Source organism: Dama dama, chromosome 15, assembly GCF_033118175.1.
Source record: "Dama dama isolate Ldn47 chromosome 15, ASM3311817v1, whole genome shotgun sequence".
Lineage (NCBI taxonomy): Eukaryota > Metazoa > Chordata > Mammalia > Artiodactyla > Cervidae > Dama > Dama dama.
In genome coordinates, this window is record NC_083695.1 from 77,266,827 (window position 1) to 77,293,281 (window position 26,455).

General features: G+C 45.3%; 1 protein-coding gene across 1 annotated transcript in view; it reads left to right on the forward strand.

Moving 5' to 3' along the window:
• RBM20 (RNA binding motif protein 20) overlaps positions 1-26,455 on the forward strand; it is a 190,857-nt gene that overhangs the window by 139,447 nt on the left and 24,955 nt on the right. Inside the window, exons 4-7 of the mRNA XM_061162618.1 lie at positions 2,273-2,364; positions 3,144-3,241; positions 15,559-15,702; positions 18,955-19,086. Of these exons, the coding sequence (XP_061018601.1) occupies positions 2,273-2,364; positions 3,144-3,241; positions 15,559-15,702; positions 18,955-19,086 (466 nt within the window). The remainder of the gene's footprint in view (positions 1-2,272; positions 2,365-3,143; positions 3,242-15,558; positions 15,703-18,954; positions 19,087-26,455) is intronic.

A 26,455-nucleotide genomic window follows, 5' to 3' on the forward strand; every position in this document is an offset into this window, starting at 1 on the left:
GGCAGAGAAAGGGAGAGAAAGAGCGAGTGTGTGTATGTACATATGTATGTGTGCATTCACTCACAGGGGCTGGTGGCAGGGAGACCCCATTGAAGAGATACCAGGAGGGTGTGGAGTGAGCCATGACTGCCGGGGGGACCAGCATTCCTGGCAGAAGGAACGGCACCTTTGAAGGTCCTGGTGTGGTCCAGGGATGCTCAGCAGCATCAGTGTGAGCAGCATGGAGTCCCTGGGGGGAAGAGCCAGGGAAGTGGTCGGGCCCCATCCTGAGCACTCTGGCTCCTCGAGAGGACTTTTACTTTGATCTGAGTGCCCTGGAGGCTGAGCAGATGAGGAATGTTCTCTGGCTTCATTGACTGGGACCCAGCTGCCATGCTGAGAATTCAGGTGGTAGAGGGCAAAGGCAGATACCTGAAGACCGGTGTCGAGGGTGTTGTAGACACCCACACAGAAAAGAAGAGCCCTGGCCCGGGGAAGTAGAATAGAAGATGGGGTTAACTATTTAGAACTGAGCTCATTCAAAAGGCCTCTCTTTCTTATTCACAATAACCAAAAGGTAGGAAGCAACCTAAATGTCCAGGATAGATGAATAGATGAACACATGTGGTCTATGTTTATGGTGGAATATCGTTCAGCCTTCAAAAGGAAGGAATTTCATACATGTGCAACAACATGGATGGAGGTTATGCCAAGTGAGATAAACCCGTCACAAAAGGACAAACGCTGTATGATTCCACTTACAGAAGAGAACTCAGATTCATGGAGACATAAAATAGAATGGAGGCTGCAGGGGCCGGAAGAGGGGTTTGGGGAGTTAGTGGTAAATGGGTACAGAGTTTCAGTTTTATAAGATAGAGTTCTTCTGGAGCTGGATGGTGGTGTTGGTGGCCAAACAATGTGTATGTAGTTAATGCTACTGAACTGTACACTTAAAAATGGTTAAGATAGTAAGTTTTAGGTTCAGTTCAGTTCAATTGCTCAGTCGTGTCCGACTCTGCAACCCCATGAACTGCAGCATGCCAGGCCTCCTTGTCCATCACCAACTCCCGGAGTTTACCCAAACTCATGTCCATTGAGTTGGTGATGCCATCCAACCATCTCATCCTCTGTCGTCCCCTTCTCCTCCTGCCCTCAATCTTTCCCAGCATCAGGGTCTTTTCAGATGAGTCAGCTCTTCGAATCAGGTGGCCAAAGGATTGGAGTTTCAGCTTCAGCATCAGTCCTTCCAATGAATATTCAGGACTGATTTCCTTTAGGATGGACTGGTTGGATCTCCTTGCAGTCCAAGGGACTCTCAAGAGTCTTCTCCAACACCACACTTCAAAAGCATCATTTCTTCGGCGCTCAGCTTTCTTTATAGTCCAACTCTCACATCCATACATGACTACTGGAAAAACCATAGCCTTGACTAGACGGACCTTTTGTTGACAAAGTAATGTCTCTGCTTTTTAATATGCTGTCTAGGTTGGTCATACTTTCCTTCCCTTTAATTTCATGGCTGCAATCACCATCTGCAGTGATTTTGGAGCCCCAAAAAATAAAGTCAGCCACTGTTTCCACTGTTTCCCCATCTATTTGTCATGAAGTGATGGGACCGGATGCCATGATCTTAGTTTTAGGTTATTTTACACAATTTTAAAAATTGATTTTAAAAAACCATTTCTTTTCTGGTTCCCCATCATTTTATTGTGGTAAAATTCACATAAGATTCACCATATTAACCATGTTAAAGTATACAATTCAGTGGTACTTAACACATTCACAAAGTTGTGTAAATAGGACGACTCTCAGTTCCACATTTTCATCACCCCCAGGGAAACCCATACCCATTAGGTAGTCACTGCGCATCCCCTTCCCCACCCCCAGCCCCTGGGGACCACTAATCTGCTTTCTATCCCCACGGATATGCTTCTTCTAGACATTTTATATAAATAGACTCAGATAATTTGTGACCTTTTGTGGGTTTTTTCACTTAGCATAGTATTTTCAATGCAACCCACATTGTAGCATACGCAGCCTTTATATGGTTGAATAATATTCATGTATATAAAAACATTTCGCTTATCCATTCAACTTCTGATCTATATTTGGGGTGTTTCTACCTTTGGGCCGTTATGAATAGGGCTGCTGTGAACAATTTGTGTACAAGTTTTGGTTTGAACATCTATTTTCTACTGTTTGAGGTCTGAGTGTCTTAATGAAATTTCTGGGTCACATGGCAATTCTTTGTTTAACCTGTTGAGTAACCAGTTCCTCTTTCTCACCCCTCCAGCGCTGGTGTGCGGTGTGTCCTCGGTCCGGCAGAGGGAACGCTGTGTGCCTCTCCCAACAGCACAGCTGTTTATAACCCCGCTGGGGCAGAAGGTGAGGAGCGGCCCATGGGTCAGCAGCTTGAAGCAGAAAGCAGTTTCCCAAAGGCTTCTTTCTTTTTTTTTTTTTAAGATTTTTTTTGTGTGTGGACCATTTTTGAAGTCTTTATTAAATTTGTTACAATACTGCTTCTGTCTTATGTTTTGGTTTTTTGGCCGAGAGACATGTGGGATGTTAGTTCCTCGACCAGGAATTGAACCCAACCCTCCTGCATTGGAAGGCAAAACCTTAACCACTGGATTGCCAGGAAAGTCCCCTCCCAAAGGTTTCTTGTGCCTCATCTTTATTAACCAAATGTCCCTGTTGTGCCCTCCTCAGACATCTGTAAAGCAAACAGATCCCAAGATGCTAAGAGGCATTAGATTTGCTCTCTGGGCTCTTTGATATTTTCTACGTGTTTTAGACCTAAAGCTTTGCTGGTTATCAGCACACTCAGAAGTATAATCATGCCAATCACTAATCACTATATTAAAAGGGAATTTTCATTTTTCCCTTCCCGCTTCTGTCCTGATAATGACTTTTGCGGGGTGGGGATTAACCCAGTTATTTATTATTATGTTTGCCTTACCACTTTAAAAAATTTCTTTTGAATGATTTATTTCCAGAAAGAAAAGCTATCTTTAATTATTTTTAAAAAGAACATTTGGCCAAAAAGTCATTTTTATTTTTAAATAGTTGGGGGAATGACTCTTGCACATATCCATAAACAAGGACTTCTGAAGATCAAGGAAACGACTGGGTTTTCACTCAATTTTGTGTAATTTACCATTTAGATTATGCCTCAAATCTTGGAACGTCATACGCCACCATTCCTGCGAGGTCCTTTACTCAGTCAAGTCCCGCATTCCCTTCAGCTTCCCCAGGGACAAATGTGAGTACAGAAGCGTTTTCTCCGTTGTCACTTGTCATCATCGAAGCATTTTTACCACCTTCTCTGCCTGGGTATAGAGGTGCAGAGGAGGCTGGGTGAAGCAGGTACAGATGGCGTTTAGTGAAGGGCAGGAAAGCAGAGGTCAACGTTGTTTAATTCAGTCCAACTGGGGTTGAAACACACAGATTAAAAATCTGACTTAATTTCTTCAAATTGAAAGCACTCAAAGACTTTCTAGCATTTGGTCCTGGTTTAGAACAAAATAAGTTTGAGGTCTGTGTGTGTGTTTGTTGTGTGTTTTCTAGCACTTTGACATTTTATTGAAGTGGACCGTTTCCTTTGAGTGGGTAATTCTGAAACTTGAACAGAAAGAGAAAATGTATTTGAAAAGTTAGGACTCGGCACTCATGGTTATTTTTGGCTCCTTGAGGAAATGGTGACATCTACATAACGCTTTTTTTTTTAGTTGTATTTGTGTTCCTTCTTCCCTACAACGTGCACTTTGGTCCCCAAAGCACTAAGGGCTCATCCCTCTTTTTTCCACCAATTGTGACAACTTGCTCTCCCCACTTGCTTCTCCCACTCCATGTAGCCTGGTCTCCCAGGATCTACCCAGCTCCCTTTCCTCCCCAGGAAACACGTGGAAGGGGTTGAGCCACAGAGCCCCCCATAAAGCGAACTTGTTGTTCCATCGCTAGGTCGTGTCTGGCTCTTTGTGACTCTGTGAACTATAATACACCAGCCTCCTCTGTCCTTCACTATCTCCTGGAATTTGTTCAAATTCATGTCTATTAAGTCGGTGATGCTATCTAACCACCTCATCCTCTGCGTCTGACCCAACTCTGCTTGAGGGCAAGTGTCTGTGTGGTTTTGCCTGAATCTGTGGGTTTGTTTTTTTTTTTCCCAGTTTGTCATGTGAGTAGCTGCAGGCTCTTTCTTCTCTGGCTCAGGAGAACCAGTCTCCCCACATGCCATCCTCTCCACATGTGAGGGCATTGAAGCAAAGCTTGGGAAGAGCAAGCTGAGATGTTTAGGTTTAGACCCTGGGTGCTGAGTGAGTGGGGAGGTGAGGAAGTTCATGATGAGAAGCGAGGCCTGCTTGGACCGCAATTTCTGTTTTTGTGTGTTTGTTTGTGTTTCGGGGAGAAGTGCTTCAAGGGGGAACCCCTGCCTGCAGCCCATGTTTTGGTGAGAGGGAACGTTGTGGTTTCTCTCTGCAGTCTTCAGATGGAAAGCCACGGCTGGTCAGTGGCAGCGTTGGGTCAGTTCCAGGAGAGAGGGTGGGTTCAGTGAACCTGTCATTTGTCTTTGAGTCAGACGCCAGATTCCACAACCTCGTGTCTGATGCCGGCGCTGGCAGCTCTGGCACGGCTCCCACCCAGGGCGTGTTTCCCACGCTGTGGACCAGGGAGCCAGCTCTCTGCCCACTCTAAGACCCCAGCACTGAGCAGAAGGGGGCTGTGACCCAGATGGGGGAGGCAGGACTGAGGGGCAGGTGGGCCAGGGATCTGGACACAGGAAAGAGAGACGATGTCAGGTGAGCCCTTTATAAAGGGGCAGGGGCTGAGTGGGGCAAGGAGAGAAGGGCAGGTCACCTCTGTGTCAGCCTGTGCCTTAGCCACATCCTCTGGCCCTGACCTGTGAACCACAGGCCCAGAGCCCCAGTTCAAGTCCGAGGTCTGGAGCCCGCTGCTGTGTGGCCTCAGACAAGTCACTTTACTTCTGTGAGACTCCTTTTCCTCAAGTGGGGCAAATACTCCCCTGATAATGACTTTTGAAGTTGGGTTTCCATTTTGGCTTGTGAGCCTTCTGATGATGCTGCTGATCTTGGGGCATCTTTGTGGCCATTTGAGCACCCTCTTCTGATTTGATGGTTTGAGAGGTAAGGTGGGCCTGAGGCTCAGGGCAGACCAGTGTGCTGCCCTTGGGAAGGTCAAAGGAGACCATGTCAGTGACAAGAATTAGTGAACCGTGCAGCGTGTGAGCAGTAATAATGGCTGGTATTGAGCATGAGACCGTTTAACCTGTTGTGGGGAAACCCGTGCTATGCTCAGACAAACCTGTGCTCTGTCTGCTGGCTGTGTGATTAGGGGCTGGTCTCAGGGTCAGCATTCCTCCTGCACGACTCTGTCTGGGAATCCCTCTAGTCTCGTCTGCTCCCCCTGAGAAGCTGAGAGGTTCCCACGGAAGGGCTTTACCCAGGCAGGGGGCAGGCCCCAGCAATGTGCTGACTTGTGTTCATTTGTGAGTACAGCTTCCTCTGGACGCCTAGACATGGGGCGTTCATCTGGCTTGAGCCTGAGAAGCAACACAAGAAACATTTTGCTTTCTGTGCTGTGGCAGCAGAAAGGTGAGGGAGAGCCCAGACGTAGTCAGATGATAATCACAGTAGCTGTTATTATATGGTGCTCAATACTTTCTTAGCATTTTTGTATGTATTAACTCATTTAATCCCCTAGACAACCCTGTGGGGTGAGAAAACCGAGCGAAGCACAGAGGACTAAATTCCCTGCCTAAGGTCACCCAGCTGGTAAAAGGCAACCCTGGGATTTGGACTCAAGGGACCTGGCTCTCGAAGCCTCACTTTTAACCACTAAGCCCTGCTGCTCATCTCTGAGGTCTCTCCGTTATGATGATTCTCTCCTTAGTACGTTCTCCCCTGCCCCTCCCCAGCTTTCACTCCACAAGCTGCTTAGCAGCCTCTCAGGCTGTCTTGGGGGTGATGAGGTCTTCTTGGGCTTCAGTCAGCAGCTGCCATGGAGCAAAAGGTGAAGAGGCCGTCAGACCTGGCAGCCGAATTCTTCGGCACCGTGACAGGGTCTCCCAAGATGAACCCAGACGTTTGGAGGCATTTGTACATGCTCAGTGGAGGCGAAGAGGTGTCATCTGACTGATTTTATCGTTGTAAGTTATGAAGTCTCTTTGGTCACATGAGCTTCCTGAGGATATTTGGAGGACAAGGACAGAGTTTTCTCCAGCTGGTCCCTGCAGCATCAGTGCCGGGACTGGTCCTCTTGTTGCCGTTTCTGACAAATGCAATCAAATGTAGATGTGTTTCTTTAGAAAAACCTGAAATCCAAAAATATTGACTTGTGAAGACAAGCCGAGAAATGACCTGATGAATCCACTTTGCAAGGCTTCTTTAAATAGCGTTAGAGTCCCTCAGAGGAATTATTGATTCTTTTTTTGTCTGCAGTTGCTGGTCTCCAAAGATAAGCAGTTACACCAAGGAGTGGTTAATCTGTTACCAAAGGGCACTTTTTACAGGCTCCATGAGTGCCAGAGAGCTCCTTTTGCATATACACTTCTATTGTGTTTCCTGCTTACATAATTTATGCTTTTTATGAAAACTCAAGCAGAAAATAAATATTTAAAGAGGACACTGAAATTGCTCCCACTTCCCCCCTTCCTGCCCCCGTAGACACCCATGAAGGCTTTCATGCCTTTTCCTCCAGAAGTGTTTTCCAGTTGAGTACCAGGGCTTTTTATGCCTGATTCCGCTAACATTTATCTTTTCAGAAACACATTTTGTTGAGTAAAAGCAGAAACCATCAGGACTCGGCCACTGTCGTGTAACTATTGTTTGTGGAGCAGAGAACAGTTCTTCCATCTGAAAAGTGTGTATGTTAATCATTCAGTCATGTCCAACTCTTTGCGACACCATGGGCTGTAGCCCCCGCCAGGCTCCTCTGTCCATGGAATTCTCCAGGCAGTACTGGAGTAGGTGGCCATTCGCTTCTTTGAGGGATCTTCCTGACCCAGGCAAAGAACCTGGGTCTCGTGAACTGCAGGCAGATTCTTTACCATTTGAGCCACCAGGGAAGCCTTCTTCCTTCTAAAGCCCCCTGTTTTTAAGCAGGGAACAGCCACATGGGGTTCCATGGCGTGACGGAGACTTCAGGGGGTATCTGAACTGCCACGAAATCTAGAATGACCATACAACCCGTCTACTGGCTGAATTTGCACTTATCTCAATTCAGTAGAAATGCAAGCCTTTCTGTGTTTGTTTCTGGCAGAGATGGGGCACTGAAGTGACAGTTGTGTGCTGTTTGCTGGGGGTGGGTGATTTGTGTTTGTCCCTGGCCCCTCCCCTCCAACTCCAGGATCCCAGGAGAAGGGTGTTCACTTTCACTTAAGCTGCCGCCATTTGAGGGAGCAGAGGCACTTTATCCTTGGCTGCCTGAGTCGTCATAAACAGAGTAATCAGGTTTCTGGAAGGGGCCATAGGGGCCTTCTCAGCCTGTAAATAGTCTTCTTGTGCATGCCTGAGATGCACTTTGCCTGCTGACTGTCCCCATAAAGTCGCTTCGCAGTTTTCACAGACACCTTAGAGTTTATTTAGCACTAGGGCCTCAGATGGGTCTTCCCTGGCCGGGGATGACATGCATTGTTTTTATGGTTTCTTTCTCGCTAGAACCTTGTTCACCAGAAAACGTGTGTGAATAAAGAAACCGAGGCACAGGGAAATAAAAATGTTGTGAGAAGCCAGAGGTTTAAGTCATAGGTTGCCCCTCAGATTGCTGGCTGTTTCTAGAACACCTGTCTCTCCACCCTGGCCTCTTAGGTCCATGGCTCAGAGCACCTGGTCTCCTGACCCCCCATAGGGCGTGAAGAGTAGTAACCGATGTGGCAAATACCCTTCCCCTCCTCCACCATTCCAGCTCTATCCTTGCTCTTGTCCCCTCGGCAAGGGTCACCTTGTGCGTTTTCGAAGAGAGCAAAGAATGAAGAAACAGAAGATCCGCATGGGTCTTTTTTTTCTTTTCTGTTTACAAATCTGAATTTTTTTGTTGCTGCAAAAATAGTAAAATGATGTAAATGTTAAACAGTAACAGAAGGATACAAAATAGAAAATCCAACCCTGAAGTGAAAACTAAAAGTAAATGTCTTCAGCTATCACTGTCTGTCTCTAGCTAGTGTACCTGTGCATATTTACTTACTGTTAAGTGTATATTTGGGGAGAAATCAGATCCTGTTGTATTGTCTATAGTGGGACTTGGTTTTTTCACTTAAATTCTCAAGACATATTTTAATCAATTTATAGACATCTTTTCACATCTGAAAATATGTGCTGCAGTGCATGGGGTCAAAAAGAGTTGGACGTGACTGAGCGACTGAACTGAACTTTCACATCTGAACATAAAGCATTGTTCTGATGCTGTAACACTATCTATTGTAGACATTTACCATAATTTATCCAGTCTGCAATTGAATGGTTTTTCAGTGAGACTTGAGTTGTAATCACAAATCTACCACCACGTCATTGCCCACAGATTAAGTTTCTTACCTTCTCCCAGCCATCAGTGTCTGTACACGCAGAGGAGTGTGGACCAGATGATCTCTCTCTTTTTTTAAGTATTTATTTATTTGGCTGCAACAGGTCTTAGTTGAGCATGTGGGATTTTCAATTTTCATTGCAGCATGCAGGATCTTTTGTTGTAGCATGAGGGATCTAGTTCTCTGACCAGGGATGGAACATGGGCCCCCTGCATTGGGAGCTCGGTCTTAGCCACTGGACCACTGGGGAAGTGCCAGGAGCTATTTTGTAGCAGATGCAATGTACTACTTCCTTACTGAAATGGCTCATTCTGACTCCCAGGTAGCACTCTTTCCAACCCTGACGCCCCCATCTACAGTTTTCCTGAGGCATGAGATGGTTACTATATTCCAGGCCAAGGCAGTTTTTCCTGGGACATCACACACGCTGCTGGGCTTGGAACCTCCCAGTTTTAAAATTCTGTGACTCTGAAGTTTACAGTGATGTTAAAGTTGCTGGGCATGTGAGCCACCCAAGACCCAGAGGCAATCCAGCACCAATAAAAGTAGATTTTCTCTAACTCAAAGCTAATATGCTTTATAAAGTATTTGAAAGTGTCAATAAAGACATCTGTTTCTACCCTCCAAGTTACACCAAGATCCATAGCTATAAAGCCCGTGCCCATTCACTGTCTGCATGGTATGTTCAAAATCAACCCCATGAGAAATAAATGTTTGCCCTGTGTCTGTCCTCAGGTATGTTTAGCACAAACCCAGCAGAGGCCTACAAACTGTGTGCTAGGTGAAATTAGGTCACACCTAGAGGGGATGAGGCTGTAGCAGAGAAAATGGTTTATTGAAGATCGACTCCATACTGTAACTCTTAAAAGCAGATTGAGAGACTTCTCTCACCCTGGGAGCCTCTTGCCCAGAGCCACATTTTTATGACAGCTCTGTGAATTATTGAAACTGGGTCTTTTCTTTGAACTCATCTTCGAAGTCTGTTCCCTCTTGCATCAGAGGGCATTGAAAGGTCTCAGAATCTTCCTACACAAGTCTGCTCTTCTCACATTTCCACGCATCCATAAAAGATCTTCGAGGGACTGGAGAGGTCTTGGACCCAGTCGCATGAACCATTAGAAGCAGTGGCTGGTTTTGCTTTATTCATTTATGGCTGCACTAGGTCTTCCTTTCTGTGCATGGGCTTTCACTAGTTGCTGTGAGTGGGGGCTACTCTATTATAGCTGTGATGCGCGGGGTTCTTGTTGCAGTGGCTTCTCTTGTTGCAGAGCACAGGCTCTAGAGGATGCAGACTTCAGTAGTTGCGGCTCTTGGACTCTAGAGCGCAGGCTCAGTAGTTGCAGCACATGGGTTTAGTTGCCCCGAGGCACGTGGAATCTTCCCCCACCAGGGATCGAACCCATGTCTCCTGCATTGGCAGGTGGATTCTTAAACACTGGACCACTGGGGAAGTCCAGAAGCAGCATCTGGGTTTAAATGAGTGGCTCCAGCCGGTGAAAATGTACCCAGGGCCCTGATTGCACATGGGGGCATGCCATGTCATGCTAGCTTGTGAGCTGACTGAAGCATCCCCTGGGCTGGTGACGGATGATTGTCCCCCCACGTTAGTAATGAAGGCTTCAGTTACCACCCAGACACCTTAGCTCTCTTAGAGACTTGACCATGGACCAGAAAGTTTCAAAGGCACCTGTCACCTGTGTGCCTCCCAGGAGAGCATTAGTGGGTGGGATGTTAGTGGAGCCCATCAACACCAGGCTCACGATTCTAAGTCCAGCTGCTGCTCTGCCCCACAGCACATCTTTTAAAATTTATTTTTGTAATTTCAAATTTTAATTTAATTTAGACTTATGGAAAAGTCGCAAGAACAATATAAGAACCCCATATACCCTTTACTTAGATTCACTGCATTTTTGCATTTTGGCTGATTTACTTTATCATACTTTCTCTGTGCCTCTCTGTCTCTCTGTATCATCTGTCCTTCCATCCATCTGTCCATTCATCCATCCAATGATCTATATGCATGTTTCTCCTGAACTATTGGAGTCACTGTACCTCTTCACCCATAACTACATTAGCATGAATTTCCTAAGAACACAGACGTTGTCTTACATCATCATAGTACAGTTACATTTTCTTCCCTGTCCAGTAGCATCACGTGTGTGCGTGATAAGTCACTTCAGTCATGTCCAACTCTTTGCAATCCAATGGACGGTAGCTTGCCAGGCTCCTCTGTCCATGGCATTTCCCAGGCAAGAACACTAGAGTGGGTTGCCATGCTCTCCTCCAGGAGATCTTCCTGACCCAGGGATCGAACCCACGTCTGTCACTTACGTCTGTTTCATTTGCAGGTAGATTCTTTACCACTAGCACCACCCAGGAAGCCCAGCACATTCTTGAACTGTCGCAGGATAGAAAGGAACAAGTATTCATTTATAGAAGCTTGCTGACACCAGGCTTTGCATGAAGACACTTTATATAGTAATACATTGTAGCATTTTTTGTCCTATGGAATCAGTTTTTATTTTCCCTATTTTATAGAGAAGCAAAATCAGCTTGGAGAAATTCAGCCCCTTGCTCATGGTCGTCCCTGGAGAGCAGACCCAGGTCTGTCTTGATGCTCCTGCTGCCCTGACCCTAGTGCCTGGAGATCAGAGGCATACACCTGATGTGTCTGTCCTCAGGGTGGTAGCAGGCCCCTGTGTGTGTTTAGTTTATCTCAGTGTATGATCTCAACTCCTCTCGTTCATTCAGAAGGCACAGTCATTCAGGGGGGCAGACACATGGGCAAGGTGCTCCCTGCTTGGAGCTCACCTTCAGTTCTGTAAAGAGGAGACCAACACCAACACAGACAGGCCTGTCTGAACGATGACTGTCCTTGTGCATGTATACGTGCTGAAATGGCTGATCACACAGAGTGGAAAGACAGGCATTACATTCATTGGGACAAGGGGTGGAAAAGATGCAGGTTTCCTGTGTGTGCCCAGCACAGTTGGGGAAACTTATCATTATCCTGGATCTTAGGGTTTAGCTTGGCAAGGCTTCTGAGACGAGTGGAATTTTAGAATGCTGAGCCACATAAGCATGGCTATTTTACATCTGGAAGGGACTTGAGACATAGAGACTAACTCCCTCATTCCAGACACTGGGGAACTCAGGCCCCCAAAGGAAAGCCAGTTTGTCCTTGTCATGCCCCTAATCAGTAGCTGAGCTGGGTCTAAAATCCAGTCCTCTGTCTTCCAAGTTCAGCGTTTTTTTTGTTTTTTTTTTTTTACTACATCAGAAAGTCTTGCGGTTTTTACAGCCCAGACCCTTTTAAATTATTCACTCCTACCTCAAGCAGCCCCTGTCCTGCATTTCATGTTTGGCAAAGTACTATCTATTTGCCAAAGTACTTATACTAGTGAGTTTACTGAGTAATTAACTAGTTACCCATTTTTTATTATAGCAGATATATGAGTCACCCTTTCTCATCAGCCTAGAGATCTAACCAAAGGTTACCTTATTAGTAAAGAAACTCAATGATTTCAACTTGGGTTTTTTTTAAGTGTCGAAAGTAACCATCCTTCTTTAGGGGATGTATGTATATGTATGTATAGCTGATTCACTTTGCTGCATAGCAGAAACTGACGCAGCAGTATAAAACAACTATACTCCAACACACACACACACACACTCCTTTCTTGATACACTATTACCTTCAAAGGCCCTTCAGGACTTGGGTTTCTTAGAGAACCCAGGTTGGGAATAAGTGTACAACATCGTGCTCCAGGGCACTCGTGATCGTCTGTGATCCTGGTGAGCAGACTTTAGAAGTACCACCTGGACCATATCCTCCCTTCCTCCTACCCTTTCTCCCTCATCATTTAGATCTCCCATGGGACATAAGGCAAATAGTAGCCATGTTTTATATGAACTGATCAAGGACGGACTAGAGTGATTATACATAGAACTCTATGCCCTTTATGAATCAAATATGATTTTGAACCTAATTAAGTAAAAAAGATATTTTAGATCACTCACAGAATGTAGACTGAACTATCTTAAATCGAATATTTGCAAAACAGTACAACACATAGGAAATGTTTCTAAGGACTTCCCCAGTGGTCCAGTGGTTAAGACTCTGCCGCCCAATGCAGGGGGTACATCCATGAAATGTACTTTTTTTTAATATGTAAATTGGTACTTTATTTTTAATTGTTTTCCGAAATGAACAACTTTTTATTGAGGTGCAGTTGATTTACAGTGTAGTATTAGTGTCAGGTGTACGGCAAAGCGATTGTTATATATATCTTTTTTTCCCAGACTTTTTCATTATAGGTTAAGATATTGAATATAGTTCCCTGTGCCATATAGTAGGTTTTTGATTTTTATCTGTTTTATATATATAGTAGTGTATAACTGTTAATCTCAAACTCCTTATTTATCCCTCCACCACTTTCCCCTTTGGTTGTCATAAACTTGTTCTCTATGTCTGTGAGTCTATTTCTGTTTCATAAATAAGTTCCTTTGCATCATTTGTGTAGATTGCACATGTAAGTGATGTGATACTTGTCTTTCTCTGACTTACTTCACTTAGTGTGATAGTCTCTAGGTCCATCCATGTTGCTGCAAGGTACTTTTAAAATTTAAATGAAAACCTTAATCGACACCCATTTATTTTGGCACCTTTGTAACCTGTCTGCAGCGTGACTTCATCTTGTTCTTAGGTGATCTGCAGCCTTGAAGGTGTTTATTTCTCAGAGGCAGGCTCTGCCCTCAGCAGCAGTTGCTGCTCTAACCCTCAGATAAAAGCCTCTTGAGTTGCTCTTTTAATCTGCAGGAGATGATCAGGGAGGCGCTGGCCTTTGTGCCCAGTCACTAGGCAACAGGACAGGCAAGGAGCTGGAGGGGCCCAGAACCTCCCTGCGTGTCTGCCCCGTGGTCTGAGCAAACATGAGCCCGGCCGACCACAGCAGAGTCACGTGGACAGAAACGTGCCCAGCTAAGAGAAGCCAGCAGAGCACTCAGCCTCAGTCCGTTTGTTGATGAACTCAGAGGACTGGCAACTTTGCCCAGCCCAAGAACTCAGCTGGGTCGGCATCTTGGTTTGGCCTCCTCACCCTAGTGAGAGGCAGAGATCCTGCCTCTTAGCTCTCCTCCCGTCACCCCTGGAGAAGGACACAGTTCTTCTGAGCCAGGCTCACACTCAAAGCCTCCCAGCTTATGGAGAGCTCTGTTTGCACCTTAGGGAGGTGCACACATGCTCTGGCAGCTGCCCGGGCCACGCACGGAGGACTGTCCCCCTTTGGGAAATGCTTGACCTCTGGACACTGCAGAGAGGGAGGTCTGAAAGAGGCACATGGGTTTCTCCAATTCAGGGCTGAACCATCCAAGGAAATTCTTGACTGACTCTAATTGTCCTCAGCCCAGATGAGAAAAATGAAGACTTTTCATGGTAGAATTACCCAAGTATTAGCCCCTGTTAGGGATGAGACCTCAGACTTGCCCACTGTATTCCCATAGCTGAGTAGGACCTACATCAAATGTAATTAGATGTTGAAGTTCATTTATCACACAAGATGGTGATTATACAAATATGGGCTATGCTATTAGTATGGGTTTGGAAAATTGCATCCTTCTCTTCCACTTTGGGTTGGCTTATGGCTACTAATTCTTAAACCCCCTGGAGACTCCAGGCTGATTAATGTTTGCACAGACCAAACAGACACACTTCCTCCCTCCAAGAGCTATGATTAGGCCCAGGTCTTTGTTTCTGAACTGTGTTCCTTAGAGGCGCCTTTGGGACTGTTGGGTGGAGGGTGGCGTCAGGGTGTTGGACCATAACGTTTGTCTAAAGCAGCTCCTCTTTAGGTGTTGAATATGTTGGGCTGGTGGGCAAGCTTTTGTTTGAAGAAAGGATTTCAGGGCTAACGAAGTTTTGAAAGCCACTGTCCTAAACCAAAGATTGTTCTTATGAATGTCTCTGTGTACGTATTAGGTTCACCAATCCTTTCTATGTTCTTTTTTCTTTATTGGGTTTTTAAAAAACTATAAGTCAAATGATACAAGATATATAAGAAATAGGTTAAACATCTCTCCCCTACTCTCCTCCAGTTCTGCTCTTTGAAGATAACCAGTACTGACAGGTGGATATGTGCCCTCCCACGTGTCTCTGTCTGTGATGATATCCTTTAAAATGTTTTCATTGTGAAAAATTTCAAACATACAAAACAGTAGAGACAAGTGTAATTAACCCATATGTACTGATCCCCTAGTTCCAGTAACTGTCAAGATTTTACAACACTTGCTTCATCTTTTTCTCATAAATTTTTGGGTTTTTATTTTGTTTTAGCAGAATAGCGTTATACTGCATCTGTACTTGGCAACTGTTTTTTACTCAATCTGCCTTAAAATTTTTGTCCTGATCAGCTCATCTACCACTTCCTCTTCATGGCTGCATAGTTTTCCATCATATGTGTGAACCATCACTCAGTCATTATCCTATTCTTGGACATTCAGGCTGTTTCCAAAAGTTTTGGCCATAAGTTGTAAATTTTTTATAATAAGCTAACTATAATAAAAGTCCTTGTATGTATTTACATATTGGTGAATTTATTTCTGTAGGTAAGATTTCCAAAAGTGGGATGGCATGATCCTGGGCTATGTATTGAGTTGGCCAAAAAGTTTCCATAACATCTTATGGAAAAACTGAAAGGAGAACCCTATATATTTTAAGTTTTATCCAATATTGCCAAAGTATATTCTCAAAAGATTGTCTATATATAACTTCCCACAAGCAATGTATGGATATGCCCATTTCCCAGTCTCTTTATCAAGGCTGGATAGGATTGCTCGTTAAAAATGTATGAATCTTGTGTAGAGATGGTATAAAATCAATGTTTTATATGTGTCTGCGAATGGATTCTTTTTCTGCATTCACTTTGTAAGCTTTAGTCTTGCGATCATTATTTGGGGGGAAGATAGCCATTAGGAGCATCTGGAATGGAGGGCAGGAAGGAAATGTCTTTTGAAGACCAACCACAGGTCTTTGTTCCTGTTAGTTTGCCCAGCGGAAAACGGGCGCCGGCCGCGTGGTCCACATCTGCAACCTGCCGGAGGGAAGCTGCACAGAGAATGACGTCATTAACCTGGGGCTGCCCTTTGGCAAGGTCACTAATTACATCCTCATGAAGTCGACTAATCAGGTAAGTCTGGGCACGTTCACACTGGTAGGTACCGGATAAACCACACACTGGTGGAGGGGAACTATGTAATTTTTTTTTTTTAAAAGAAGCTGTTCGTAACATAAAGGGGTAATACACAGCTGGCCTCCTGCTGGTGCAGCACCGAGATTTTCATCATCGGTGGTGGTGTTTTGTTTCCTCTGGTTTCACCTTACCCTTCTTGTGATGGGCCCAGGCCTTTGCGAGTTACCTGGAGGTGAGGATGTGTTTTGGAATGAAGTGTTCCTTAACATAGAAAAGCCAGCTGGTTCCTAAAACAGAAATCCATGAACTCGAGTCTTTTCACTGTATTACCCACCCCCTGAGCTAATGCTAGTCTTTCTCACCTTCTACGTTTCTCATCTCTGATGGCACGTGGATTTTGAGCCAGCCAACAACTGAGCGGGAAGAGGTATTTTTCACTGATCCTTGGTGTTGACATCCAAGGCTCTTGGCTCTCATAGCAGGAGAGTAGGTGGGAATTAATGGATGCATGGTGAATCTAAGGAACTAAGAACCCTCAACCCATGTGGATTGAGTCTTTGGGGTTTATGTTTGTCTTCATTTCTAAAGTCAGGAGAGGAATTTATACAGAGACTGGTCAGAAGTAAGAACATTTAGTCTTTTATTTTTAATGACTATTTTAACTTTAGGAATCAGAGGAACAAGCACAGGAGAAATTCTTTTCTTAATTAAGGCATGAACTTTGGAAAATCAAAGCCACCTTGGATCATCAGGGGTCTTCCTCCGTCAACCTGGGCTTAGACTACTCGTGTAGTCTCTTCATTCCTCCTTCTCAGAATTCTACTTTGGGCAAATTTCCAAAATTCAGCTTGCAACATGAATGTAGTGAGATTCACTGGGTTCATTTTATTTCTCTGTGACAGGTGAAAGCTAGAGGTGCTAAAATGTTGGCGTAAAGAATGAGGCACTTAGAGTCAGACAATTAGAGCTTATATTGTGGAATCTAAAATGTACAGCAAACTAGTGAGTATAACATAAAAGAAGCAGACTCATAAATATAGAGAAACAACTAGTGGTTACTAATGGGGTGGGGGTAGGGGCAATATAGGTGGACCAGTGGGAGATACAAACTATTGGGTGTAACATAGGCTCGGGGTGTATTATATGGCACAGAAAATGCAGCCAATATTGTGTCATAACTGTAAATGGAAAGTAACCTTTAAAAATTGTATAAAAATAAAACATTTTAAAAAAGAGACACTTAGAAAGCTGAGTGGTGGATTTTGAAATAAGACTGTAAAGAACCCTGACTTTTTGGTCTCCAACCCTTCTTCTGCCATGGACTGCGACAGCACAGAGAAAGGCATGACTGAAATTCAAAAGCAAATGTGAGGGAAGTGGGGGAGATGAGTTTGTTTAGCCCATACAGTTCAAGGAAATGGGAGGTGAGGGCTCGCAGTGAGGGCTCTCTGGTCACAGACCATGTTTCCTTCTCAACATTGATGTTGAGAAGTTGCATTGATCAGTCAATGGTCACTTGACCAGTTCGTTGCATCATGAGTATGGTATCAATACAAACCCATTGAATCTAAGATACAATAACAGTGACCAGTCTGTCACTGCAGCTCCTAGGGCAAACTGACAAGTCAGTCAAAACAATCTATGCAGGGAGTTCACTGGTGACCTAGTGATTAGGATTCTGGCTTTCACTGGTATGGCCCAGGTTCAATCCCTGATCAGAGATCTGAAATCCTGCAAGACGCTCAGTGTGGCCAAAAAAAAAAAAGTCTATGTAGCAACTCCCTGTAGCGTCAATTGAGTGGAAAAGCCCATTTCTTTGTAAAGGTTTATATTAGAACAGTTAAAGAGGAGAAATACTGTGGAAACATAACTGTTTCCTCTCTCTCCAGCTCACAAAGACATGGCCTTCCTTCAAGCCTCTGAAACCTCCGTGGTTTTTTAGAGTATTTCTTTGCTAAGAAATTGAGAGTTCAGATACCCAGGACTTGTGTCTGTCTCCTGCCATTGGCACCATTGACTAGCAAGTTTTGCAGGGATCAGCCCAAGGTCACTTGTGCAACAGACTCAGTCCCTCCTCTCAGGAATCTGTGGATTAATGGACCCTCCCAACCCAAGGGGCTCCTGTGGCATGTTGTAGCCACAGATGGAAGTACGTAATTAAGAATAATGTTTGGTAACCATGGAGATCAGGAGAGGGGGGGGGGCCATCTTATAATAAGCTCTTTTGCTAAAGTTAATAAAGAGGTCTCTTTGAACAGATGGGATCAAAGAAAGTTCTTTTCCTTGTATTGAATTTTTTTCCTTTTTATTGAGGTATAAAACACATACTCTAAAATGCACTAATCTTAAGTGTGTGAGCGCTTAGTCACTCAGTCATGTCTGACTCTTTGTGACCCCATGGACTGTAGCCTGCTAGGCTCCTTTGTCCATGGGATTCTCCAGGCAAGAATACTGGAGTGGGTGGCCATTCCTTTCTCCAGGAGATCTTCCTGACGCAGGGATTGTACCTGGGTCGCTTGCATTGCAGGCAGATTCTTTACCGTCTGAGCCACCGGAGAGGCCCCAGTCTTAAGTGTAGAGCTCCATTCATTTTTCACACGTGTGTACTTAGTTGCTCAGTTGTGTCCAACCCTTTGCAGTCTGTTAGACTGTAACCCACCAGGCTCCTCTGTCCACTTTTTCAGGCAAGACTACTGGAGTGGGTTGCCATTTCCTTCTCCAGTGGATCTTCCTGACCCAGGGATCAAACCCACATCTCCTGTGTCTCCCGAATTGCAGGCAGATTCTTTACCACTGAGCCATCAGAGAAGCCCTTTTACATGTGTCAGTGGTGGTTTAGTCATTAAACTGTGTCTGACTCTTGCGACCCCATGGATGGTAGCCTTTCAGGCTCCTCTGTCCATGGGATTCTCCAGGCATAACACTGGAATGTCCTCCTCCAGGGGATCTTCTCAACCCAGGGATTAAACTCAGGTCTCCTGCATTGAAGGCAGATTCTTTACCATCTGAGCCACCAGGGGTTACTGTGCAAGTACAGAGAGCATTTCCAGAACCCCAGAAGGTTTCCTCGTTTCCTTTCCTAATCAATATCCACCCCCAACCCCGAGGGAAACTCAACTATAACTTTTACTACCATCAATTTGTTCTGCCTGTTCTTGAACTTTATATACATGGAGTCACACCTTGTATGGAATTTCCTTTAAGACCATTCAAGTCAAGTCCAATGTCTGTTCCTCCTTTCTTTCCTAGGCCTTTTTAGAGATGGCTTACACAGAGGCTGCCCAGGCCATGGTCCAGTATTACCAAGAAAAATCTGCCATGATCAATGGGGAGAAATTGCTCATTCGGATGTCCAAGAGATACAAGGAATTGCAGCTGAAGGTAAAGCACCCTCTCCTTCATTCAGTTGTTCAGCAAACATCAGCTGAGTGTCTCCTTGTCAGCCACTGGCCTGAGTGCTGGTGGGAAGGAGACAAAGGAAAAGATCCAAAAAGTATCCACTGCCTTCGAGGATATCACATGGGAAGGCAAACCCATTCTAACATGGCAAGAAACGTGCTCATTGAGGTAAGGGCAGGGTGCAAAGGGGTGCTTGAGACTGGATGGCTACCTACCTGGGACCCAAGAACGATTTTAAGGGAAGTCTTAAAAGATAAAGCAAGAGGGAAAGGTGGTTGCTTTTTCAGAGGTTAGAGTTCCAGGCATAAACCTCTGAATGTAACTTCCTTCTCTACTCAGACAGGTATTCAGTTACTTTTTCTTCCTCTGTCACCTCTTGATCTTTTATTCTCCCCTCCATCCTCTGTATTTATGCCTTAAGTCAAAGTCGCTCAGCCATGTCCGACTCTTTGCAACCCCATTCACTTTACAGTCCATGGAATTCTCCAGGCCAGAATACTGGCATTGGTAGCTGTTCCCTTCTCTAGGGGCTCTTCCCAACCCAGGGATGGAACCCAGGTCTCCCATATTGCAGGCAGATTCTATACCAGCTGAGCCAGGAAAGCCCCCATTTATGCCTTAAGGTCCATGGAAATTCTTCTAAACAGCACATGACTGAGTTGGCCATTGTCCAAACTCAGGATTGAACTGAGATCATTTCAGACAGGGCTTTTGTCTTTGTTTTAGCTTGTTCTACCTTTCTTTTTTCCTTTCTTTTTTGTTTTATTGTAAAGTATAACAACAACAAAAAATACTAATTTTGTATTGTACAACTGAAAAAGTCATGATGGTGAACTTCCATAAACCCCGTAAAACCACTACCAAAGTCAAGAAATAGGACACAGACAGCACCCAGAAGCTCCCATGAGTCCCTTTTTATGTTCAACTCTTCTTTCCACTTTCCTAACTCTAAAGATAATCATTTCCTTGCTTTTCCATTTATTATTTACTTCCTCTCCATGCCTTCCTTAACATTGCAGTTTAGTTTTGCCTGTTTTTGAGTTTTTTGTGAATGGAATCATACTGTATTCTTTCATTCAACATTATGCCATCTATGTTGGGTGTGTCTGTTTTCACTGCTATGTAAATTTCCATTGTATGAGTATAGATTTGTTTGTCCATTCCACTGTTGATGGACATTTGGGTTATTTCCAGTTTTAGGGTAGTAGGGACAAGTGCTACTGTGAACATTTTCAAACATGTTATTTCAGTACCCATGTACATGAGTGTATAATTAGGGGAACTACCTAACTAGAAGTAGAATTGCTGGATCACCAGGCATGCTTACCCTCAACTTTGCTAGATGATAGCATTCCTACTAGTAGTGTCTGAGAGTTTTCATCAGCTCCCCTTCTTGCTAATACTTCGTCTTGTCCAACTTTTTAATTTTTTGCCCCTCTGGGGAAGAGTGTGATGGTTTATCATGGCTTTATTTTTTATTTTCCGTATTAATTGAGGCTGAGCAATTTTGCATGTGTTTGTTGGTTATTCCACCTAGATCTTCTCTGGTGGGAAATTTCTAAGTCCTTTGCCCATGCATTTGTTTTAGATTATATCTTCCTGTTGGTTTGCAGGAGTTTTCTTGACTGGATCACTGAGTCCATTTGGATTTGTTGTAATTAATGCCATATTTGTGGTTAAATCTAGCTTTTTATTTTGTACTTTCGTACTTTCTACTCTCCTATTTAATAGGGATTTTCTGGTTCACTTCAGCTCATTCCACATTTACTGAGGGTCCATTTTGCTCAATACCTGCAGCCCTTAATCAGCCTTCAAGGCTCAAGTCAGAACACAAAGGCTTAGCAGCTGTTTCTTGCTAGGACTAGATTCTGACAAGTCTACATATGTAGATTGGTAATACGTCGACCAGTTGCTGAAGTTCTGATTCTGCTTTGCTTGCATTATTGCTTCTGAAGTTCCTTTGCCAACAATTCAGCTTTAGGCAGAACCTGGCATTTTTTTCCCAGCTCCTGAAAGCCTGTTGTTTTTCTCAGACAAGTAAAAGATCCTGCCCCATTCTGTACCCAAAGTTCTTGTTCTCCCTGATTCTGCCCTGGGGGCTAGAATTGAATTTCTGCACTGAATTCCCAGAGGAGCTTTGGTCTCCAAATGAGATGTTGTCACAAGGCTCAAGTTAGGATTAACTGCAGTACTCTGCTTCTTAAAGTACCAAGGCACCGAGGTCCCTTATCAAGGGAGGTCTTTTGTGGTGGTGCAAAAACTATGGGTTAAATGGGTCAGATGATCAAAGTTTGCATTCAGCTAATGTTCACTGAGTGCTCATTGTGAGTGGGAACTGGGCCATGAATATGGCGGCAACAAGTCTGCAGAGGAACTCACAGGCTGGTGGCAGGAAGAGCACATAAACATAGAACCATCAACAACCATGTGACCTATCCCAGATTGGAGGGTGGTAGCACCAGCCTGGCCTCTACCTCCTGCTTTGATGACCTGGGACAAATTGCTTCACCTCTGTGAACCTCAGTTTCTAGATCAGTAACAGACTATACCTTGTGTTCTTTTGTTTTAAGCATCTTTTTTTTTTTTTTTTATATACATGGTCTCTTTGAGTCTCACAATCACCCTCCCCTGTGACGTGTGTAGGGTGGATAATAACAGTAATTAAAATAGTACAACAATAACAATGAGAATATGTACCTTTAATTGAGTCCTGGGTCAAGTAATGTGCCAAGCACTTTAAGACATTATCTACTGATCCTGACATCAGTCCTGTCGGACGGGTATTATTATCAGTTCTACAGACAAGGAAACTGAGCCTCATAGAAGTTTAGTAACTGACCCAAGATCATAGTTACTGGAAGAGTCATGATTGTATCTTAGGACTGTTTTGTTTTTGCACTCTTTGTGCATATCCATATTGTGTTTTTATGATCTCCGTTGTCCATGTGAAAAAAAAAGAGAAATCAGATAATTTGCTTACAGTCATCCAGTCATTAAGCAGCTGAGATGGTATTCTCACAGCTTCTCAAACTTCAACGTGCATACACATGACTTGTGGATCTTGTTGAAATTTCTGATTCAGTAGGCCTGGGTCAGGGCTGTGATTCTGCATTTCTCACGAGCTCCCGGGAGATGTCAGTGTTTCTGGTCCTTGTAGCACACTCTAAGTGGCCAGAACACATTGATCCGGACCTTTAGCGAGGATTTTGTGCTCCCCAAGTAGTCACACTGCCTCTACGTGAAAGCATCTTAGAGCTTGTTTCAATTACATAGTAACGGGTGTATTATGGTTCCCATGTTGACATGAATCAGCTTGGACTTTCTCTGCAAGTGACAGAAATTTATCTCCATTAAAGCATACTGGCTAATGTAAATAAAAGAATGTATTGGCTCATGGAACCGAAAAAAACAAGAGTAGCCCTGGGTTGCAGGCATGGCTGGATTCAGGACCCAAGTGCTATCATTAGGTCTCGGTTTCTGTCCGCTCTGCTTTCTGTTGTTCCCTTGGCCTTGTTGGGGTCTCCCTGGGATGGCCCCTGACAGCCCCTGGCTCTCTCCTCTAGGTGGCGTGATGGCTTCAGTGACTCCAGCATCTCTGGCTCCTCGGCCTCCCATTTTCCTTCACCAAGAGAAAGCCAGAGTTTTTCCTAGTGATACCAGGAAAGTCCTTCTGATACATGAGCTTCCCTGAGCCAGCCCCTGTAGCTGTGCTGTGATTGGTCAGACCATGTCACCTGCTGCATCCTGGGAGCAGGCTGGAGATGAGGGGGTGGTTCCTGGGGAGGCAGACAGCAAAGCACTGTGTCCATATGTGTCTCTGGGCCAAAGGACCACCACGTGGGGTCCCGCCAGGGCTTGCAGAGGTAGGGGAGATTTTGATTGGTCTTTCTCCTGTTATTTTACCTTTTGCTCACCAGACAAAGTGGAGGAGGAAGAAGGAGAGATTTTTTTTTTTTAAGGCATTTCTCCTTTCCTCAAATATTTCCTCATGCTGGTAATCTTGTCTCACTCTTTTGTGGCTGAGATTCTGTTCCTCAGGGCATTTGGGACAGTAACTTTCACACAATAGGTGTCCTACAAACATGTGAAATGAGTGAGAAAATCTGAAAGAATGATAAAAAGTGAGTGTTTTCCTTCCTGCAGACCTGCATGAGAAGACTGATTATTCTGTAGAGACTTCTCCAGAATCATAGCATCTCACATGCAGAAGGGAACCTGCAGTAGTTTAAAGCCGTGTGTTCCAGTCACTCCATCAGAGAACTGTCAGGGAAGTGTTCAAGTCCTCTTGCCCAGGGACTCTCATCAGGTAGATTGGGGTGGGGCTGAGGCTCCAGGTGGTTTGGGAACAGTGGGCCTATTTTCAGAGCCATTTGTCTTGCCAGCCTTCTACCCACAGAGACAGTCTTTGGCCCTGGGAAGCAGTCTTGTGAGTGATCCATGATCTCTTGGTTAAGGAGAATAAATCAGTAAATGATGACTGAGGGTCTTTTCCATGTAAGATGTGGTGCCAAGAGCTACAGTGAACATGAGAAAGGTCCTCACTTGGGGAAAGTTTGCTATCTCACTGGGCAGAGAAGTTAATCTCATGATTTAAACCTGAGTGCATCCATTCCAAGTTCCTAGAAGATCAGTGGCAAAAGGCAGTATGACTTGGTGGTGTCAAGAAGGGAGAGATTCCTAAGTAGAGCCTTGAAGTATGAGGCAACGAAACAGAGAGGGGGCTTCCGGGCAGGAGGTGGGTGAGAAGAGATGGAGAGCCTGGAAAGCACAGTGATACAGAAATAATCAGGGATGCTGTGACAGTACGTGGCTCTGACAAGTTCAGGGCTCATCTGCAAGGTGTCAGCATCTTCCTAAGGCTCTTGAGACAAATGAAACAGCCAAGGAGGGGTCAGGAGGCACGAAACTCTCTAGCGGCTTCTTTTATGCTGGCCCAGCATTCTGTGGCCTTTATCAGGACCGCGCTCTCTGCCCCGAGGCTCTCAGTGGATGCCAGGTGGGCCTCATTATCTCACCTTTATAGGTGGAGAAGGTGAGTCTCCCACAGGCAATAAGCCATGACCCCAGGTGACCCTGCCAGCTGGCAGCAGGGCTGGGCTGCTCTTCCTGGGTGGAGATTCTTCATCCACGGAGACTCCCTGTGAGATCATATTTCCCTGGGACTGTATGGGGCTTGGAATCTCACTCTTGCCTTAAAGCAGCAAGATGTGTTGACAGAGAGCATTGTAAGTGGTCCCCTGGGGGCTGGTTGACAGTGGAAATGGATTAATCGTCGGGGTGTGTGTGTTAATATACCATCCTGTCCACTTCTGTGTGTGTTTGAAGTATTCTACAATAAAGAGGTATATCCAAACATCATCACACACCTACTCCATCCTCTTCTTTTTCCACTCCTCTGCAGTGATTATGGCTTTCTTTTACCTGCTTCCTTTATACCTTTAACCACAAGATAATGAGGCCAGGCCTGAAGAGGAAGGTTGAGAGAGGCTTTTCTTAGGGTTGTGAAAAGTTGATTCTGTTATTTGAAAGCCTTTGGCCACTTCTGACTCCTTCTCAGATGGCAGTTGGCAGGGTGTTTGGGCCAGAGAGTGCCAACAGTTTGGAATTATCACTTAAAATAGAGGAACTGACCTCCGGTCTTTGGAGCAGGGAGTCACGGTGCCTGTGACGGCCATCTCCAGCATATAGTGTTTGCAGATTGTTGTGGCCTTTCTCTGCAACCCATCCCTTCATCTCTCCAGCCAGTCATCATGGCATGAAACTCATCGTTCCATGAGGGGCCCAGTGCTGCTGCTGGTCAACAAGCCCATTCCCTGCTTCACCCAGCCATGCCACCTGAATAAAAGCAAATTCAGGGGGCGCTGGGCTGACTGGCCTCACGAAGCTGTTCTGTGGTTGAGAAAATAAGGGCAAGGAAATATTTAAGCCCTGAAGAGGCTCTTCTAGCCCCCAGAGAACTCTAGAAGCACCTCTCTGACCCCCAGGGGATTGCATTGGGCCACTGAGGATGTTTTTATCTGTGGTGCCTGACTCGCCAGCTCTGCCCCCTCACCAGCAAGGCATCCAGAAAGAAGAGGGCCCGAGGGGCTGTTGTCTGTAACGATGGAGGTCAGTAGGGTCCGAGAGCTCCTAGAACACCTCTGGCTGTGACACTGGCCTGACCTGCTCCTCCCTGCGGGTCTCAGGCCCACCCTGCTGCTGCCCTGGGTAACCTACAGAACCTCAGCTGCTCCCTGACCAGGCCCCTCCTCTCACCCCAGGCTTTTCTGGGTCCGGACTAGAAGGACAGTCACGAGGACCTGAGGTTCCAGAGGGTAGAAGAAGGGTGTTGGGGGCCCTGGGGACTCTTTTTGCTACAGAAAGTCCCTGATCCAGCCCCCTCAGGGAATTTGGATGTTTTGAAAAGTTGCCATGGTACATTTCACCCGCTGTGGGGGCACATTCATTAATCTTGGGCTGTTCCAGCTTGGCAGGGTGAGGACAGATTTGGGCCTGCCTGGTGCCAGCAGATCTTGTCCCACGTCTCTGCTCTTGGTCTTGATGGCTATCACGGGCTTTCCCAGGCTGGCCCACATGGAGGCAGTGATGCTGTGGGTCTCCTAAGGACCAGCCATCCCAGGCTGGCCTCTTCTGGGATGATGCAGGAGGCAACTTTCACTTTGTGGTCCAAGAGGGGACAGGCAGGAAGAAGACCACTCAGTGGGTTCAGATCAACCTTCTCGTTCTACCAACAACTCAGGCAGGTGGACAGGTGGTCTGCAGTGGGGTGGAAGGAGGCACTCTGGCAGGAGCCTTCTTCTTCATGCAGACCCACAGCCCCAGCTCCTTCCCTTGCTTTGCCTTGGGTTGCTGCTTCTGGTCCAGTCTAAGCAGTTAGGGTGCAAGTTGGCTGTGCAGGGCTTGGGTGATCTAGTTGCTCGTAAGTGACACTTCGTAGGCTTATAGAGGGGCCACCTTTATAGCTACGGTCAGATGAAAGGGATCATTTGCCAAAACTGTGAGGCCTGCTCTCAGGTGGGTAGCCTGACCTGTGCTAGCTCCTGAGCATTTTATTGAATAGGGATGGTCTGGCTCTTGACCTCCCCCTCCTCCTTTATAACCACAGTGGTATCGATCACTGACTTCTCTTCTCTTCTCTTGTGATTCAAGTTGACAAGTGATCCTTCCCTGGCTTGAACATTTTACATCCCTTCCCTAAATCCTAGCTCTGACGTCTCCTCTGAAACCACAGGAGGCTCCTCCTTAATTCTCTCCTCCCTCTATTATTCCTCAGCACAACCCTCAATGGCAGCAGTAACACAGATCAGTGGCTGTGCACCCAGCTCGTCATGGAGCTCACTTCATATCTTTG